The sequence below is a fragment of the Notolepis coatsorum genome, assembly GCF_963971535.1.
Source record: "Notolepis coatsorum genome assembly, chromosome: 14".
NCBI lineage: Eukaryota > Metazoa > Chordata > Actinopteri > Aulopiformes > Paralepididae > Notolepis > Notolepis coatsorum.
The window spans coordinates 10,757,814-10,776,254 of record NC_140178.1 but is presented as its reverse complement, the minus strand read 5'-3'; the positions used below and the strand labels follow the sequence as shown (position 1 = coordinate 10,776,254).

At 42.4% G+C, this 18,441-nt stretch overlaps 8 protein-coding genes across 8 annotated transcripts; 6 read left to right on the top strand and 2 right to left on the bottom strand.

The window, feature by feature from the left end:
- Positions 1-1,075: 1,075 nt before the first annotated feature.
- LOC311240408 (uncharacterized protein) lies at positions 1,076-10,870 on the top strand (the record flags this gene model as incomplete). The annotated part of the gene is made up of 3 exons (XM_084328994.1): positions 1,076-1,707; positions 9,688-10,026; positions 10,825-10,870. The coding sequence occupies 3 exons, from the start codon at positions 1,076-1,078 to the stop codon at positions 10,868-10,870; spliced, it is 1,017 nt and encodes a 338-aa protein (XP_084185120.1).
- On the bottom strand, positions 2,903-3,295 carry LOC311239836 (histone H2A-like; the record flags this gene model as incomplete). Its single annotated transcript, XM_084328285.1, has 1 exon — positions 2,903-3,295. The coding sequence occupies one exon, from the start codon at positions 3,293-3,295 to the stop codon at positions 2,903-2,905; it is 393 nt and encodes a 130-aa protein (XP_084184411.1).
- On the top strand, positions 3,590-4,000 carry LOC311239835 (histone H3.2; the record flags this gene model as incomplete). Its single annotated transcript, XM_084328284.1, has 1 exon — positions 3,590-4,000. One exon carries the CDS (start codon positions 3,590-3,592, stop codon positions 3,998-4,000), a length of 411 nt encoding a protein of 136 aa, XP_084184410.1.
- Positions 5,328-5,639, top strand: LOC311241065 (histone H4; the record flags this gene model as incomplete). The annotated part of the gene is made up of 1 exon (XM_084329743.1): positions 5,328-5,639. One exon carries the CDS (start codon positions 5,328-5,330, stop codon positions 5,637-5,639), a length of 312 nt encoding a protein of 103 aa, XP_084185869.1.
- Positions 10,871-11,948: 1,078 nt separating the features above from the next.
- Positions 11,949-12,554, top strand: LOC311240406 (histone H1-like; the record flags this gene model as incomplete). The annotated part of the gene is made up of 1 exon (XM_084328992.1): positions 11,949-12,554. The coding sequence occupies one exon, from the start codon at positions 11,949-11,951 to the stop codon at positions 12,552-12,554; it is 606 nt and encodes a 201-aa protein (XP_084185118.1).
- Positions 12,555-14,934: 2,380 nt separating this feature from the next.
- On the bottom strand, positions 14,935-15,327 carry LOC311240405 (histone H2A-like; the record flags this gene model as incomplete). Its single annotated transcript, XM_084328991.1, has 1 exon — positions 14,935-15,327. The coding sequence occupies one exon, from the start codon at positions 15,325-15,327 to the stop codon at positions 14,935-14,937; it is 393 nt and encodes a 130-aa protein (XP_084185117.1).
- A 292-nt stretch (positions 15,328-15,619) lies between these two features.
- LOC311240404 (histone H3.2) lies at positions 15,620-16,030 on the top strand (the record flags this gene model as incomplete). The annotated part of the gene is made up of 1 exon (XM_084328990.1): positions 15,620-16,030. One exon carries the CDS (start codon positions 15,620-15,622, stop codon positions 16,028-16,030), a length of 411 nt encoding a protein of 136 aa, XP_084185116.1.
- Positions 16,031-16,091: 61 nt separating this feature from the next.
- On the top strand, positions 16,092-17,555 carry LOC311240403 (histone H4-like; the record flags this gene model as incomplete). Its single annotated transcript, XM_084328989.1, has 2 exons — positions 16,092-16,098; positions 17,284-17,555. 2 exons carry the CDS (start codon positions 16,092-16,094, stop codon positions 17,553-17,555), a joined length of 279 nt encoding a protein of 92 aa, XP_084185115.1.
- Positions 17,556-18,441: the final 886 nt, after the last annotated feature.

The window sequence follows — 18,441 nt, the reverse complement described above, 5'->3', positions numbered from 1 at the left end:
AAACACTGCTGAAAAGCATGATATTACTGTTCCGTTGTGACTTCTTTATAACATTCAGTAATAAGACACAACACTATGTGTTGATATGATAATCTATACATAGCAACCATTCCATTGCCTTTACTACACAAACATTCCATGCAAGGCCTCTTTTGTGGAAATGCAGAACATGTTGACATGGTGCGTTTATGTTTGGTGATATGATGATTCATTATGAATCTACTATGTCGATCTATTTAAACTATTGAAATATAATTAAAGTAGACCATTGCAGTTATTATTTATTGTGCTAAGTTTTCAGTGTAGCAGAATTTAATCAGAAACACAGCAGATCAGCAATGCCCAAAAATCATGTATTGTCAACAAGCATGCAGCAGTCTAAAGTACACAACAAACTAGTTTTCCCAAAAGGAAAATATAGCTACGTTTCTTGTGTGAGTTATGAAATGTTTTGCAACATTAATTAATTAAATGTTAGTTGTAATTAATATAGGCCACGTGAAACCTTCCACTGATCTAAGGTGGTGATCATCCCTCATATGAAGTCGAGGTGACCCACGCTACAGGCCACCAGCAACAGTGTGTTTACCAACACCGGGAAAGCATCCATTTAAAACAAAACGCGTCACCCCAGATTACTATTCTTGCTCCCAGTCTCTAGTCAGGTAGCTCGGCTCGCTGGAAAACTAGATTATGTCGGATTATAATGCAATCTAAAGAATTGTGAGACATAAATAACAGAGAAAGGTATAGCTGCGCACCATGGTGAAGGCGCAAATTGGTGGTTTGAAGCGTCCACAAACACACCAGGGGTCTCCAAATGGTTTAATTATGATGGCACATATTTCTGCTTGCCGACCCATTTGGCGTTAAATTCCTGCAATATTCATAGTTGTGTATTTGAGCTCTTTTTTGGCGAGGAGAAAACACAAGCGGCAGAGCAGTTTGGCAGCACAGAGGAGGACAGGGTGGGTTGAGTCTACATGGCTCTCATGTAGTGTTTAAGACCAGCCCTCTGACTGAGCTTCAATATCATAATTCTACTTGTGTTGAATCTGAGACAGAACGAGAGAAGATGGCAGAAGTCGCTCCCGCTCCAGCTCCCGCCGCTCCGGCTAAGGCCGCTAAGAAGAAGGCAGCTCCCAGACCCAAGAAGGCAGGTCCCAGCGTCAGTGACCTGGTCGTCGAGGCAGTGTCTGCTTCTAAAGAGAGGAGCGGTGTGTCTCTGGCTGCCGTGAAGAAGGCTCTGGCTGCCGGCGGCTATGACGTGGACAAGAACAAGGCCCGCGTTAAGACCGCTGTCAAGAGTCTGGTGACAAAGGGAACCCTGGTCCAGGTCAAGGGTACCGGAGCCTCCGGCTCTTTCAAGATCAACAAGGCTGAGGTTAAAGCCAAAAAGCCCGCAAAGAAAGCCGCTCCGAAAGCCAAGAAGCCAGCAGCCAAGAAACCTGTCTTGGCCAAAAAGCCCACGAAGGCAGCAACTAAGAAGCCTGCTGCCGCCAAGAAGTCTCCCAAGAAAGTCAAGAAGGTAGCGGCCAAGAGTCCCAAGAAGGTAGCAGCCAAGAGTCCCAAGAAGGTAGCCAAGAGTCCCAAGAAGGTAGCAGCCAAGAGCCCAAAGAAGGCGACAAAGCCCGCTGCGCCCAAGAAGACCCCAGCTAAGAAGGCTGCCAAGCCCATAGCAGCTAAGCGGGCAGCTCCCAAGAAGAGATAAGCGTTTGAACAGAACGTTGTCTTTAATTCAACAAAAGGCTCTTTTAAGAGCCACCCACCTCTTCCATGAAAAGCAATTATTGTACTCTAGTGTGTGTGGAAGTGAAGGCGGCTTATCGGAAGTATATAACTTAAGTTAGTATTACTTTGGGATGGTTTATTTCCACGAGTTACTTCTAGCACGGCAACAAAGCAAATGCAACTTTATAATATTATATAAATATGGAGAATATACCACAAAAAACGAATATAAAATATAGATCAGATATAGGTTCTTAATTTGAGAATGTTGATTGTTATCAAGTCCGTTTTGATTAGTGGGTCCTACTAAAGCAGATACTTCACCGCAACGAGTTGAGCCCTTTATTGTGGAAATACATAAATATTGCTATCATTAGTGCATTTATGTCCGTGCGTAAATGACCTATGACACTATTGGAATGACTACGGGTGATGGCCATTAGTAGACACACAGCACATTATTGTAATTTTATTTATTCAGACTGGTTTGGATCATATGTTGGCACATAATTATGTTTCCCACTACCTCACATTAAATATCTACACAAGCAACCATTATAGTATACAGAACAAGTGGAACATTGTCTCACAAAAGGCTCTTTTATGGACCCCCAATATTTATATGAAACAGGCACGGCTACAAAACACGACTTGTAGTTCTACCCATTTATTTATAATGTGATTAGTGATCCAGACCAGCAACATTGGCAGGTAAAGAAAATAGTCTCAACGAGTCGCACAGCTTCAGTTGAGCCGCAACAATTGTGGAAATACACAAATTGCTGTCATGTCAATTTATGTTCGTGCATGCTGTAATCTGTATATATAACCCTTACTATTTATGTTTCTCAGTTCAAATTAATCATCACTTGACCGCTATGACATGCAATTTATAATTTTACATTATATCGTTAAGCCTTCAAAACAGGGACAAAAACACTGCAGACAAACACATTAAACATTACTTCTAAACAGCACTGTACCAATTAGTGAACACGGTCAAATGTTATGCATTACGTGTTTATCGTCTTACATTTATGTCCGAGGTAGCGAGACAACGTAAGTTACACAACCAAATTGTATTTTGACAAACGGAAATATTGCATTTTCAAGAAGAGGTGGGTGGCTCTGAAAAGAGCCTTTGTGGAGTTTGTCGAAGAGGCTAAATAATTTACTTCTTGGCAGGCTTAGCAGCCTTCTCGGTCTTCTTGGGCAGAAGGACAGCCTGGATGTTGGGCAGCACACCACCCTGAGCGATGGTCACTCCTCCCAGCAGTCTGTTGAGCTCCTCGTCGTTACGCACGGCCAGCTGGAGATGACGGGGGATGATACGGCTCTTCTTGTTGTCACGGGCAGCGTTTCCAGCCAACTCCAGGATCTCAGCGGTCAGATATTCCAGCACAGCCGCCAGATAAACCGGGGCACCGGCTCCAACACGATGCGCATAGTTGCCTTTACGCAGCAGTCTGTGGACACGACCCACGGGGAACTGAAGCCCGGCGCGAGAGGAGCGAGTCTTGGACTTAACTCTAGCCTTTCCTCCGGTCTTTCCTCTTCCAGACATGTTTATTATTCTCTTTAGCTAAACGAGTTAGACAATGAATGCAGCGAGTTGGAGAGTCGCGTTTTATTTTCGGGCTTGTGTTTTCTCACCCAATCAGGAAAGACGTTTTCTTGGCGGTTTTTTCAAAAGACGAGTCCTCCAATCCTCGTGTGAGATGTAGGCGGAATCACAAGCTCCCAGAGTGGAGACCAATCAGAAACGACTGCCCCTCCACGTTAGTAATATAAGGCCAGAGTTTCTGCACAGCAGCGTATTATTCTTGTTCGAGTGAAGAAGAAAACATAGTTTCTCATAATGGCTAGAACTAAGCAGACCGCTCGTAAGTCCACCGGTGGCAAAGCCCCAAGGAAGCAGCTCGCCACCAAGGCTGCCCGTAAGAGCGCACCGGCTACCGGCGGCGTGAAGAAGCCCCATCGTTACAGGCCCGGTACCGTGGCGCTGAGAGAGATCCGTCGTTACCAGAAGTCCACCGAGTTGCTGATCCGCAAGTTGCCTTTCCAGCGCCTGGTCAGAGAAATCGCCCAGGACTTCAAGACCGACCTGCGCTTCCAGAGCTCTGCTGTCATGGCTCTTCAGGAGGCCAGTGAGGCTTACCTGGTCGGTCTGTTTGAGGACACCAACCTGTGCGCCATCCACGCCAAGAGGGTGACCATCATGCCCAAAGACATCCAGCTGGCCCGCCGCATCCGTGGAGAGCGCGCTTAGATCGGCTTTTGTTTTCCTACATTCATAACCCAAAGGCTCTTTTAAGAGCCAACACCGTTATCATGAAAAGTACATTCCATTAACTCATTATTTCGACACTTTAATTCTGATATTTAGACTAGCATCTTGTTGGCTACAGTAGGGCTAAAGCAGAACAGACTGCAAATTGCCATATAACATTTTTATTGATCACCTTGGGGACATTCGTTATAGCAGGAGGGGAGGTACAGGTAGTATAATACATGTCACAGAATTATATTACAGTGGAGAAGTAATCATTTAATAAAAAGGTAGTGTATACAATAAATAACTCTGGATATGGGCAACAAGGTTGTCCTCGTAGTAGGCTCGTCCGGGAACATGGGGCCTCATTTTGAGAAGCATCTTAGAAATGTGGGAACATAGGCCCTACATTTTGAGAAATAAAATCTGGGGCTGTGGGACCATAGGGCTGACCCCCATGATGCAACACATTACATTGACCTCGATAGGGAAATTCAAAGTTTTACAGTCGAGTAAAGTAGTTTGAATATGGTAATCTGTGTCTTGTGTGTTAATTACAGCTCAATGAAATAAGGTAGCAGTCCATAAGGCGACGTATTGCTATATTTTCATTTATATTTCATGGTGCTGTAATTAAGAAGGATTTTCTCTCAAGGGCAGTGGGAGGAATTAGCTCAGGAGTCAATACATTTCCATCTGTACGAGGTGCTTAATTTATGTCATATCAACTTTGCTATTTTGCCCATATTTTATTTTAGGAGCAACAATGTAACCGCACAGGTTCATACACTGAGACAATAGGACATAATTTATTGGTAGTTTAAAATCCAAGATGACAAACTGGTTTTCAACTCAATGTTGCAGCAATCAACAACAGCTAAAAAGTAACCCATGACCATACACCCATAATTATACATGTTCCAATCATACATATAACTGAGGGGCAATAGCCTTTTTCTGCCCCTTCTCTCATTGAGGGCAGGTAGTGAGGAATCAGCTCAGTGACCACAGATTTCCATCTGGTTTCATGCTGAACTAGTTTGAGGGGCTTCATTCATAATGTCATTAACAGACTCAAACGTTGACACATCACTCAGAATCATTCTGCAATCTGTTAATACAATTTTCAATCAATCAATTAATCAATGTTGTGTATGTTGGGGCCAAGAAGACAAACTTGCAGAGGAATCCTATTGGCCAAACCTCAAACCCTCCCCCCACACTCTGTCTCGGTGCTCGTTGGCCTCAACAACGTCCTCAGAGAGGCTTGAAATATGCATGGGTTTGGCCAACTGAGACATTCGATCATCATCTATTCGTGAACATGTCTGGTCGCGGAAAGGGAGGAAAGGGACTGGGAAAAGGAGGCGCTAAGCGTCACCGCAAAGTGCTCCGTGATAACATCCAGGGAATCACCAAACCCGCCATCCGCCGTCTGGCTCGCCGTGGTGGAGTGAAGCGTATCTCCGGTCTGATCTACGAGGAGACCCGCGGTGTGTTGAAGGTCTTCCTGGAGAACGTGATCCGTGACGCAGTCACCTACACCGAGCATGCCAAGAGGAAGACCGTGACCGCCATGGATGTGGTCTATGCTCTGAAGAGACAGGGACGCACTCTGTACGGCTTCGGCGGCTAAACCGCTCACTGCGTTGTATCAAAAACCTAAAGGCTCTTTTAAGAGCCACCCACATGATTCATAGAACGAGCAGATTCTGTTTCCTCATACGTGCCTGGACCTTTAGATTATTTTGTACTTTATTTAATCAATATAGTGTGATACGCAAGTGAGGCGTATAAAGATAAAAAACAATATATATATATATATATATATATATATATACACACGATACTAAAACCACCCACTAGGAAAGATTACCAATTTGGAAGGGGTGAGATTCTAAAAATATCCAGTACGAGTTAGATAATTTCATGCATAATTATTTTAGATGCGCAAATGGTTTTAATTTTGTGTATAACACCTGATTAACACGGGGCATCATTGTAGACCTGTATGATTATTATGCTGATGCTTTGTATGTATTTTTTTCATGTATTTGGTTATTAGAATTACCCCCCCCTTCGTGAAAACAGGAGGAGGGCTGATGGCGGTGTGGACTGTGCGCGGGGAAAGTCTCCAGCGCCTCTTTGTGTAGGAAGTCACTGCTATAGAATTTAAATAGATAGAAAGGACACTTGTTTCATTTTGTCCCTCGTTCGGAGACAGTTTAACCTCAATCTGACAAGCTGTGTCAACATTCAATGTGTATATCTTTATAATGAAACGCTGTTTGTTGAAAATAAAGTTACATTTATATTTAATGTATTATACACGTGCAATGTATGCTGGGGATTATTGCAAACAGGAACACCTCCGACCGCGTCTATACTTTCCACAAGCAAGTTGTCCTTCCGCGTTGCTCTGATTGGCCACTGACCTTACGCTAGTTTTTTGCCCCCACGCCGGTATGAGCGTAATATTGAGCAGCGTAGAAATAATAATAATTGTAGCTAAGGGGCTACACAACCCTGACTGTATTTAGATGTTTAGATTAGACCACTACTAGAATATTAATTAGCCAGACAATATAGTTACACAAAATGGCGGACACTCCATTAACTGCAAGGGGACAGTGAAACCGAGTTAAACAATCACTTTAATATTAATAGAACACATACATAGCATATGAACACAGATCTCCTGTTATTACTTTAATATCAATGCCACAATGTCCGAGGTAACGATAGTTCCTATACTACGGGTACCCGACCGTTGGAGCTCTGAATGGAGTGGATTGGGACGAAGCACGCAGAACAGGGAAAAGCAAGATGATGGATGGAGACGGTGGTCCTCTGGAGTTCCTACTTCCAGAGGGCTGCAGACACACTTAGGATAATCCGGTCGTCGCTGGGGAGGAAAGGGTCTCGTACGGACCGGTCCTTGTATTCCTAGCGCCCGATGGCAGAATTAATAGCTATTAGTCCAAACACCTGTTGGCATGGTTGATAGCTAGTTAGCCCTTGTTGCTAGGCTAACCCGCATCAGCAACTGTTGATGAAGATTAAGTACTTTAACATTGTAAACCAGCAATCTGAGGGACACGGAGCAGCATAACTGGACCACTTTAACAACCTTCAGGTCAATCGAGGGTTGAATGCACTGAAATACAAGAACACCCTATAGAATATGTACTGTAGTTTTACTTTTGAAACTTAATACAGCACTGTAGTTGTAATGGTACATAATTCACCCACAGACCTATTGTTAGGAACATTCTAGAAAATTAGTGCCGCCCGAACATTCTGGAACGTGTGTGATGTCATGGCAGTACATTCTAGAACCTTAGTTCTGCCCGATCATTCTGGAACGTTGGTGATGATGTCATAGTAGAACCTTCTAGAACTTCTAACATTCCTATTTTAAGCATTCTGTTTAGCTTTCTAGTAATGTCCACCTTCCATTGGGGGAGAGCCTGGTGCCCACAGGCCGGCACTCCTCATCTGGAGTAAGAGGGGAGGAGAGAGGGGTGATGGATAAGGGGAGAGGGATGAGGGGGAGGTGAATGAGGAGAGAGGTGAATGAGGAGAGAGGAATATTATTCAGTTAATGACATGATTGTAAAGCACACCTTTACATGATCTCCAGCACACCTCATTCTGTGAAAAAAAACACAAAAGCTGAGTATTAGCTAAGCATAGACAGATAATAATAATAGTTAATTTATGGAGCATCTTTCATACATAAAATGCAGCTCAAAGTGGATTTTATTGACAACAAACATAACAACTTTGACAGATCAACATTTGTGTTTGCCTTGTCAGGGATAAAACGAAAAGTCCAGGACTTATTCACTGTTTACATCGTTGTCCCTGTTGTTACTGGTTTCAAGTGGCACTATGGCATCTGAAGTGCATCGAGCATTCTTAGTGCATGTAGTAGTATTCATGTTATTAGTATTCTGTTGTCTGTTAGCCAGTTCTTTATACTATCAATGGTGGTCACTACATTACATCTATAACTGTCCTTGTTGGTCATCATTTCCACTGTTATGCACCTGGCTTGCGGTAACGTTGCTGACGTTATGATGCAGAAAGCTATACAGAAGGCTCACGTTATGATGCAGAAAGCTAACCTTATGATACAGAAGGCTCACGTTATGATGCAGAAATATCTGCGGTATCGTTACATGTTGGCAGCTAACGTTAGCTAGCTGCTAACGTTAGCTAACTGGGCTGGATATACGAGAGCTAGTTCGCAGTCAAAGTCAAACGTTAGCAAACTAATAGTTTGGTCTACGTTTCTAATACATGCCATCAAATATTATGTCTTTATGAATTTACCTTACCTTTGAGCAAACATAAGTGTCCTTGGAAATAGTCTTCACATTCAGTTGTGTATGTGGTCGACGACACAGCATAATCCACCACTTGCATTTGTCAAGTTTTCTTTTGGGCTTCGGAAAAGGTACAAAATATACTCCTCCATCCAGTCGTTCAGGGTACCTGGTGTCCGAATTACAGGTACCCCACGCACAGCGTTTCACCATCAGATATTAGCTAGATAATAAACATAGAAACTGAACTCTTCACAGTGGTTTCGATCACAGACGTTTGGTTTGATGCGCCCCACAAATGGCTTTTCTGTTGATGTCCGAGTTTTCTGCCAGCGAAGTTTTTGCTGTGATATGATTGGACAAATTCTATTTGAGGCGTGGTTTAGCGACAGGTCTATTCTGAATGGCTGGTTTCAAGAGGGAGGGTTGATTGATTGATTGAAAATTGTATTAAGATTGCAGAATGGGTACAATACAGTACGGCTCAATACACACAATTGTTAAGGGTATGCGACCAGAGAAAGACTTTTGTCTTGTTTACATCAGGGTCCCCCATTTTTCAATTCATGACATTTATGACATACACAACATACAGATATGTATCATGACATAGATACACAGTAGTTACATTTATGACATACAAGATATGCAAATATACAGCACTGTTAAACAGAGATCCTAACAGATAATATATACATAATTATGAGGGCTGCTGATGACTCCTAACATCCTATCACATTTTTAATAATGCTGTAAAGTTAAGTAAAAATGCATTTAAATATGAATTTAACAAATTAAACATGCATTTAACTATTAATTCTAAGTCTGACTGACATACCAGTTTATCATACATCAGGTTTGACATATGTATTTATTTTGTAACTTTTGGTTGTTACTGTTAACTCTCCCAAGAGTGTGTGTACCCAGAAGTTATAGATGCTATTAAAGGCCCATAGCAAACAGCTGCATGTGGAGCCAACTAGATGGCCTCAACCCAACCCTTTAACCTAACAAACTCAATTACCCTTCCAAAATCAGTTAAATCCTAAATTCAAACTTCTCCAATCTGAAAATCTATTAGAGGCTCATGTTCCACCTAGTAGAGCACTTACTCCATCTGGTGGTGAAACCCAATATGACGGGCAGCATCCTAGACATGGCCCAGGAAAAACAGAAGAACAATACATGGATGTTTATTCATTAGTCACCTGACCTGACTTTACTGATCATTGGGATAACTCTCTCAAAACAAAGTGGGTGGCTCTGAAAAGAGCCTTTGGGTGAATACGGGTTAGATGGACAGGGAAATTTACTTGGAGCTGGTGTACTTGGTCACAGCCTTGGTTCCCTCAGACACTGCGTGCTTGGCCAGTTCACCGGGGAGCAGCAGGCGGACGGCGGTCTGGATCTCCCTGGAGGTGATGGTCCTACGCTTGTTGTAGAGAGCCAGTTTAGAGGCTTCTCCGGCGATGCGCTCAAAGATGTCGTTAACGAAGGAGTTCATGATCCCCATGGCCTTGGAGGAAACGCCGGTGTCAGGATGGACCTGCTTCAGCACCTTGTAAATATAAATGGCATAACTCTCCTTCCTAGACTTTCTGCGCTTCTTGCCTCCCTTGGCGGTTGTCTTGGTGACGGCTTTCTTGGAGCCCTTCTTGGGCGCTGGCTTGGCTGGCTCAGGCATGATGATCAGTCGGGACTAAACAGCAACGAATGTGGAAAGAGAAGCGCACTGCTGCCTCTTTATACGTCAAATTGTGCAAATGCAGCTGCGTGGCTTCTTGTATACGATTGGTTGAGAGGCTTTGTCGCACATTTCCCGCGCACAGGAAACTATTTGCGCGCAAAACCATAATAACTCAACTAATATATTCTCTTAGCAAAACTCCATAGCCACACTTGATATTAAGCCAAGCAATAATCGACATGAAACTGCATTTTTCAAGACAATGATTTTGTGCACTTTGATAGCTCTCTTGGTGACATCTGTCACTGCTTTGACTTACAATATATATATACACACAGACATACATACACACACACACTTCTGTCTGTACATACAGCTGCATAATCCTTTTTACATGTATTTGGCATCACTTTTAATCATGGAAATGCCAGTATACATTTATAAGGTGAGAGATGTTTTCTGATGGTGCTGAGTCGTCTCCATGAGCAGGTTTCCTCTTCTTTGGGTTATTTATTACTGATCATAAACAGATGACACAGACCGGCATGGTCTCACCATGAGCTACGTGTATCGGTACCTCACTGTGGTACAAGATAATAATACAAGTATGACTCTGACAACATAGTATGTTTCATTCCTTGAGCTATTTCTTCTGAATGTATCAAATGTAGCTGGCAGCCTACTGCACCACATTATAAGATACTTTACTTCACAATGAGTTGAGCCCTAACAATAGAGGCCTGTATATCTGACCTATAGGCTAAACACAAACTGTAATGTTTGTGTTGTTCGGTTTCTTCCAGTATGGCTGCCTGTAACTGTAAATTTGTGTGCAGTGGTAGTCGGTAAAACACTGCTGAAAAGCATGATATTACTGTTCCGTTGTGACTTCTTTATAACATTCAGTAATAAGACACAACATTATATGTTGATATGATCATCTATACATATAATTTATACATAGCAACCATTCCATTGCCTTTACTACACAAACATTCCGTGCAAGGCTTCTTTTGTGGAAATGCAGAACATGTTGATATGGTGCGTTTATGTTTGGTGATATGGTGATTCATTATGAATCTACTATGTCTATTTAAACTATTGAAATATAATTAAAATAGACCAATGCAGTTATTATTTATTGTGCTAAGTGTTCAGTGCAGCAGCATTTTATCAGAAAACACAGCAGATCAGCAATGCCCAAAAAGCATGTATTGTCAACAAGCATGCAGCAGTCTAAAGTACTAGTCCCCCCCCCCCCGAAAAGGAAAATGTAGCTACGTTTCTTGTGTGAGTTATGAAATGTTTTGCAACATTAATGAAATGTTAGTTGTAATTAATATAGGCCACGTGAAACCTTCCACTGATCTAAGGTGGTGATCATCCCTCATACGAAGTCGAGGCGACCCACGCTACAGGCCACCAGCAACAGTGTGTTTACCAACACCGGGAAAGCATCCATTTAAAACAAAACGCGTCACCCCAGATTACTAATCTTGCTCCCAGTTTCTAGTCAGGTAGCTCGGCTCGCTGGAAAACAAGATTATGTCGGATTATAATGCAATCTAAAGAATTGTGAGACATAAATAACAGAGAAAGGTATAGCTGCGCACCATGGTGAAGGCGCAAATTGGTGGTTTGAAGCGTCCACAAACACACCAGGGGTCTCCAAATGGTTTAATTCTGATGGCACATATTTCTGCTTGCTGACCCATTTGGCGTTAAATTCCTGCAATATTCATAGTTGTGTATTTTAGCTCTTTTTTGGCGAGGAGAAAACACAAGCGGCAGAGCAGTTTGGCAGCACAGAGAAGGACAGGGTGGGTTGAGTCTACATGGCTCTCATGTAGTGTTTAAGACCAGCCGTCTGACTGAACTTCAATATCATAATTCTAGTTGTGTTGAATCTGAGACAGAACGAGAGAAGATGGCAGAAGTCGCTCCCGCTCCCGCCGCTCCGGCTAAGGCCGCTAAGAAGAAGGCAGCTCCCAGACCCAAGAAGGCAGGTCCCAGCGTCAGTGACCTGGTCGTCGAGGCAGTGTCTGCTTCTAAAGAGAGGAGCGGTGTGTCTCTGGCTGCCGTAAAGAAGGCTCTGGCTGCCGGCGGCTATGACGTGGACAAGAACAAGGCCCGCGTTAAGACTGCTGTCAAGAGTCTGGTGACAAAGGGAACCCTGGTCCAGGTCAAGGGTACCGGAGCCTCCGGCTCTTTCAAGATCAACAAGGCTGAGGTTAAAGCCAAAAAGCCCGCAAAGAAAGCCGCTCCGAAAGCCAAGAAGCCAGCAGCCAAGAAACCTGTCGTGGCCAAAAAGCCCGCGAAGGCAGCAACTAAGAAGCCTGCTGCCGCCAAGAAGTCTCCCAAGAAAGTCAAGAAGGTAGCGGCCAGTCCCAAGAAGGTAGCGGCCAAGAGTCCCAAGAAGGTAGCAGCCAAGAGCCCAAAGAAGGTGAAAAAGCCCGCTGCGCCCAAGAAGGCCCCAGCTAAGAAGGCTGCCAAGCCCATAGCAGCTAAGAGAGCAGCTCCCAAGAAGAGATAAGCGTTTGAACAGAATGTTGTCTTTAATTCAACAAAAGGCTCTTTTAAGAGCCACCCACCTCTTCCATGAAAAGCAATATTGTACTCTAGTGTGTGTGGAAGTGAAGGGGGCTTATCGAAGTATATAACTTCGTATTACTTATGGGATGGTTGATTTCCACGAGTTACTTCCAGCACGGCAACAAAGCAAACGCAACTTTATATATTATATAAATATGGAGAATACCACAAAAAAACGAATATAAAATATAGATCAGATATAGGTTCTTAATTGGAGAATGTTGATTGTTATTAAGTCCTGTTTGATTAGTGGGTCCTACTAACTCAGATACATTACCGCAGCGAGTTGAGCCCTTTATTGTGGAAATACATAAATTGCTATCATGGTGCATTTATGTCCGTGCGTAAATTACCGCTATGACACTATTGGAATGACTACGGGTGATGGCCCATTAGTGGACACAGCAGATTAATGTAATTTTATTTATTCAGACCAGTTTAGATCATATGTTGGCACATACTTATGTTCCCCACTACCTCACATTAAATATCTACACAAGCAACCATTATATTATACAGATGTGTGAGACAAAGTGGAACATTGTCTCACAAAAGGCTCTTTTATGGACCCCCACTATGTATATGAAACAGGCACGGCTACAAAACACTACTTGTAGTTCTACCCATTTATTTATGTGATTAGTAAGTAAGTAAGTAAGTAAGTAAGTAAGTAAGTAAGTAAGTAAGTAAAGTTTATTTATATAGCACTTTTCACAGAGAGAGCTCACAAAGTGCTTTACATACAGCAGAAATAAAATTAAATTAAAATAAGAAGCAAGAAACCATTGAAGAGATAAGACAGAACAAAACACAATGCATCACAGATAAACAAAACAAAACAAAAGACATATTCTATACCTGAAGGAGAAGCTCAAACATTACCCAAAGGCCTGTTTAAACAGTAATGTTTTTAGCTGATTTTTTTAAAATTTCAACAGACGATACAGCTCTTAGTGATCCAGACCAGCAACATTGGCAGGTAAAGAAAATGGTCTCAATGAGTCGCACCGCTTCAGATAGTTTACGAGTTGAGCCCCAACAATTGTGGAAATACACAAATTGGTGTCATTATGGTCAATTTATGTTTGTGCATGCTGTAATCTATATATATATATATATATATATATATATATATATATATATATATATATATATATATATATATATATATAACCCTTACTATTTATGTTTTTTTCAGTTCAAATTAATCATCACTTGACCGCTATGACATGCCCTACCCAAAGCTGTAAAGGAATGTGAATCACTTCCCACTTTCAAAAACACTCAAAGAACACCTATGGGAGACTGAAATTCGAAACTGGCCCCTGTAAATGTCCTAACACAACCTCCTCCAATGTACAGTAAATTACCTTATGGTTTTGTCAATATTCCAATGTACAGTTTTGCGAATTGGAGCACAGCCGTACAGTGTCCCCCACCCACCCCTGCTACCCAACCTCCCCCCTCCCACCCAACTCCAATGTACGGTTTCTACGTCAAATGTATATACTCTCTTTTCTGGACTCTTTTCGTATCAAAAACAGTACTGTATTAGCAAATCTGGTATTTACATTTACATTTAGTCATTTAGCTGACACTTTTATCCAAAACGACTTACAAGTTCTGTACGACAAGTCATCAGGAAGGGCACAACTCTATCAGCTGAGCAACAATGTTCATCAAAGTGTTGAGTGCTACAGTGTAGGTTAGTTTATTAGGACATTTTTATTTTTATTTTTTAAATTCAGATAATAGTTGAAGAAGTGTATCTTTAGTCGACGGCGAAAGATTGGGCGTGTTTCGGCTGTCCTAACTGGGGTGGGTAGTTCATTCCACCATTGTGGGGCAAGGACTGAGAATGTGTCATAAATGTATAGATGTAGCAGTACTGTCTATCTGTATGTCATGTATGTCTATGATGAATAGAAAATGGGGGACCCTGATGTAAACAAGACGAAAGTCTCTCTCTGGTCTGCAACCCCTTATTAACAATTGTATGTATTGAGCTGTACTGTACCCAATCTGCAATCTGTTAAAGTTTTCAATCAATCAAACCATTTATAATTTTATATTATATCGTTAAGCCTTCAAAACAGGGACAAAAACACTGCAGACAGACAACACATTACCAGCACTGTACCCATTAGTGGACAGTCAAATGTTATGCATTACGTGTTTATCGCATTACACTTATGCCCAAGTTAACAAAGTAAGTTACACAACCAAATTTTATTTTGACAAACGGAAATATTGCATTTTCAAGAAGAGGTGGGTGGCTCTGAAAAGAGCCTTTGTGGGATTTGTCTAAGAGGCTAAATAATTTACTTCTTGGCAGGCTTAGCAGCCTTCTCAGTCTTCTTGGGCAGAAGGACAGCCTGGATGTTGGGCAGCACACCACCCTGAGCGATGGTCACTCCTCCCAGCAGTCTGTTGAGCTCCTCGTCGTTACGCACGGCCAGCTGCAGATGACGGGGGATGATACGACTCTTCTTGTTGTCACGGGCAGCGTTTCCAGCCAACTCCAGGATCTCAGCGGTCAGGTACTCAAGCACAGCCGCCAGATAAACCGGGGCACCGGCTCCAACACGATGCGCATAGTTGCCTTTACGCAGCAGTCTGTGGACACGACCCACGGGGAACTGAAGCCCGGCACGAGAGGAGCGAGTCTTGGCCTTAGCTCTGGCCTTTCCTCCGGTCTTTCCTCTTCCAGACATGTTTATTATTCTCTTTAGCTAAACGAGTTAGAAAATGAATGCAGCGAGTTGGAGAGTCGCGTTTTATCTTCGGACTTGTGTTTTCTCACCCAATCAGGAAAGACGTTTTGTTGGCGGTTTTTTCAAAAGACGAGTCCTCCAATCCTCGCGTGAGATGTAGGCGGAATAACGAGCTCCCAGAGTGGAGACCAATCAGAAACGACTGCGCCTCCGCGTTAGTAATATAAGGCCAGATTTTCGGCACAGCAGCGTATTATTCTTGTTCGATTGAAGAAGAATATAGTTTCTCATAATGGCAAGAACTAAGCAGACCGCTCGTAAGTCCACCGGTGGCAAAGCCCCAAGGAAGCAGCTCGCCACCAAGGCTGCCCGTAAGAGCGCACCGGCTACCGGCGGCGTGAAGAAGCCACATCGTTACAGGCCCGGTACCGTGGCGCTGAGAGAGATCCGTCGTTACCAGAAGTCCACCGAGTTGCTGATCCGCAAGTTGCCTTTCCAGCGCCTGGTCAGAGAAATCGCCCAGGACTTCAAGACCGACCTGCGCTTCCAGAGCTCTGCTGTCATGGCTCTTCAGGAGGCCAGTGAGGCTTACCTGGTCGGTCTGTTTGAGGACACCAACCTGTGCGCCATCCACGCCAAGAGGGTGACCATCATGCCCAAAGACATCCAGCTGGCTCGCCGCATCCGTGGAGAGCGCGCTTAGATCTGCTTTGTTTTCCTACTTTCATAACCCAAAGGCTCTTTTAAGAGCCGCCACCGTAATCATGAAAAGTACATTCCATTAACTCATTATTTCAACATGCCAGTTATACTAAAATCATCACTTTAATTCTGATATTTAAAATATTTAGACTAGCATAATCTTGTTGGCTACTGTAGGGATAAAGCAGAACCGACTGCAAATTGCCATATAACATATTTATTGATCCCCTTCGGGTCATTCGCTATCATAACAGGAGGGGCGGTACAGGTAATATAATGCATACATGTCACAGAATTATATTACAGTGGAGAAGTAAACATTTAATAAATAGTCAGTGTAAACAATATACAATATAATTAACACTCGACATGCGCATATGGGCAACAAGGTTACAGATATTTATTATTTTTGGAGCATCAGTGTAGTTTCAGTTGGTTGTGTAGAGGCTGTGGCAGGTGTCTGTGTTAGTATAATACTCTGAAGTGGAGCCAGGCAAGGGAAATACATTATTCAGAGCACAATTTTACAATGAGCTGTAACTCTGTGATGATGATTCCTCTTCATCACGACTTTAAACAACTTTATTGATTAGTCATTATAAAATTAATGATATAAAGGAATAAGGGAGATTGGGAGACTTGAATAAATAAATCATGAAGTTCTTGTTTCGTTCTTGTATGTCATACATGTCTGGATGTAACAGTACTGTATATCTGTATGTCATAAATGTCACTATGAATTGAAAATGGGGGACCCTGATGTAAACAAGAAGAAAGTCTTTTTCTGGTCTGCATCCCCTTAACAATTGTGTGTATTGAGCCATACTGTATTGTCAACAGATTTTTAATGCAAATCTCCTTCCCAGGACAACCATTCTTTCTTTGACTGTTCTCAGCCCAGCTGACGTGAACATTATTGTATATTTATATAGCCTGTCTTTTTTTATAGCTAGATTCTGTATTATTTGGATTTTTTTTACGTGTGAATTTGCCACATTGCTCCAGGTGGGGGTAGAATAGTCAGTGGTTTTAAGTAGCTTTCATATTCTGGTATCATATATTTTTTTTAATCAGCACAAAATCAAAACAGTACAGATATGCAGATATACTTTACATCACGTTCTCAATTAACATCATGTCTGTACCGTATCATTAAGAGACAGCTATGCTTGGGGAAGGGGCGTGGGGGACACACAAAAATCAATAATAAAATAAATAAATAAACAGGTAAACCAGAATATACTACATGTCAAGGAGGCGCTAAGCGTCACCGCAAAGTGCTCCGTGATAACATCCAGGGAATCACCAAACCCGCCATCCGCCGTCTGGCTCGCCGTGGTGGAGTGAAGCGTATCTCGGGTCTGATCTACGAGGAGACCCGCGGTGTGTTGAAGGTCTTCCTGGAGAACGTGATCCGTGATGCCGTCACCTACACCGAGCACGCCAAGAGGAAGACCGTGACCGCCATGGATGTGGTCTATGCTCTGAAGAGACAGGGACGCACTCTGTACGGCTTCGGCGGCTAGACTTCTATTCAAACCAACTATCCTAACACCCAAAGGCTCTTTTCAGAGCCGCCCACTTAGTCACCGAATTAGTCAATTATACGTTGTTAAAGTACATTACATTTATTGTAATATGTAACTAATTCCAAAATTATTCCCAACACGTAAACGTCAATCCAGTCTTGATTAACTATTGGAACAGACTGAAATAACATGCCTTACAGCCTTAAATTACTACACGAACTAGGAACGTTGATTGTTTAGCCAAATTGGGATTTTCTTTCAATGGCACAAAGTAAGACTAGTTCTAATGCAAGTGGTACTTGTAAACAAAGCATCCATTCCACTCAAATGAAGACTTGGCGTTGGGTTATTATCTAGTTCCTTCCGTAATCTAATTGCTTTTGCTAAAAATCATTTTGAGTTATTAGCTCTTGGTGTGCTCCATAATATTAACATAATTCTGGTGTTGTGTTTAATGCGAGACATGTAATCTGCATACTGTTTTATCGTGACACTAAGTGCCCCCTTGACTCGACATACATGCATTTTTAAATAGTTTGGGTGCATTTATAGCAAATAAAATTGACAATATAATGTGATTTTGAAATTTGGTATATAGAAAGTATCTGCATTTCGTCACTTTTTATTTGTTTAACACAACATGTTATGTCAGCCCACAACTATGACGGTTTGTCCAACAGGCAGAGTGCTGATCCAATAATGAGAATAGCTCCTTCTGCTATAAAGGCATCATAACAGGCCTGGTATTATGTTAGAGGTTATAAGACATTCCAATAAGCTTGTCTATGAGGTTATTATTCATAGTATAGTATAGTGACATGGTTCTATAATATTGTCGGCTCTGTGGGGCGCGCCTTATACGCTGATATAACAATATCCACGT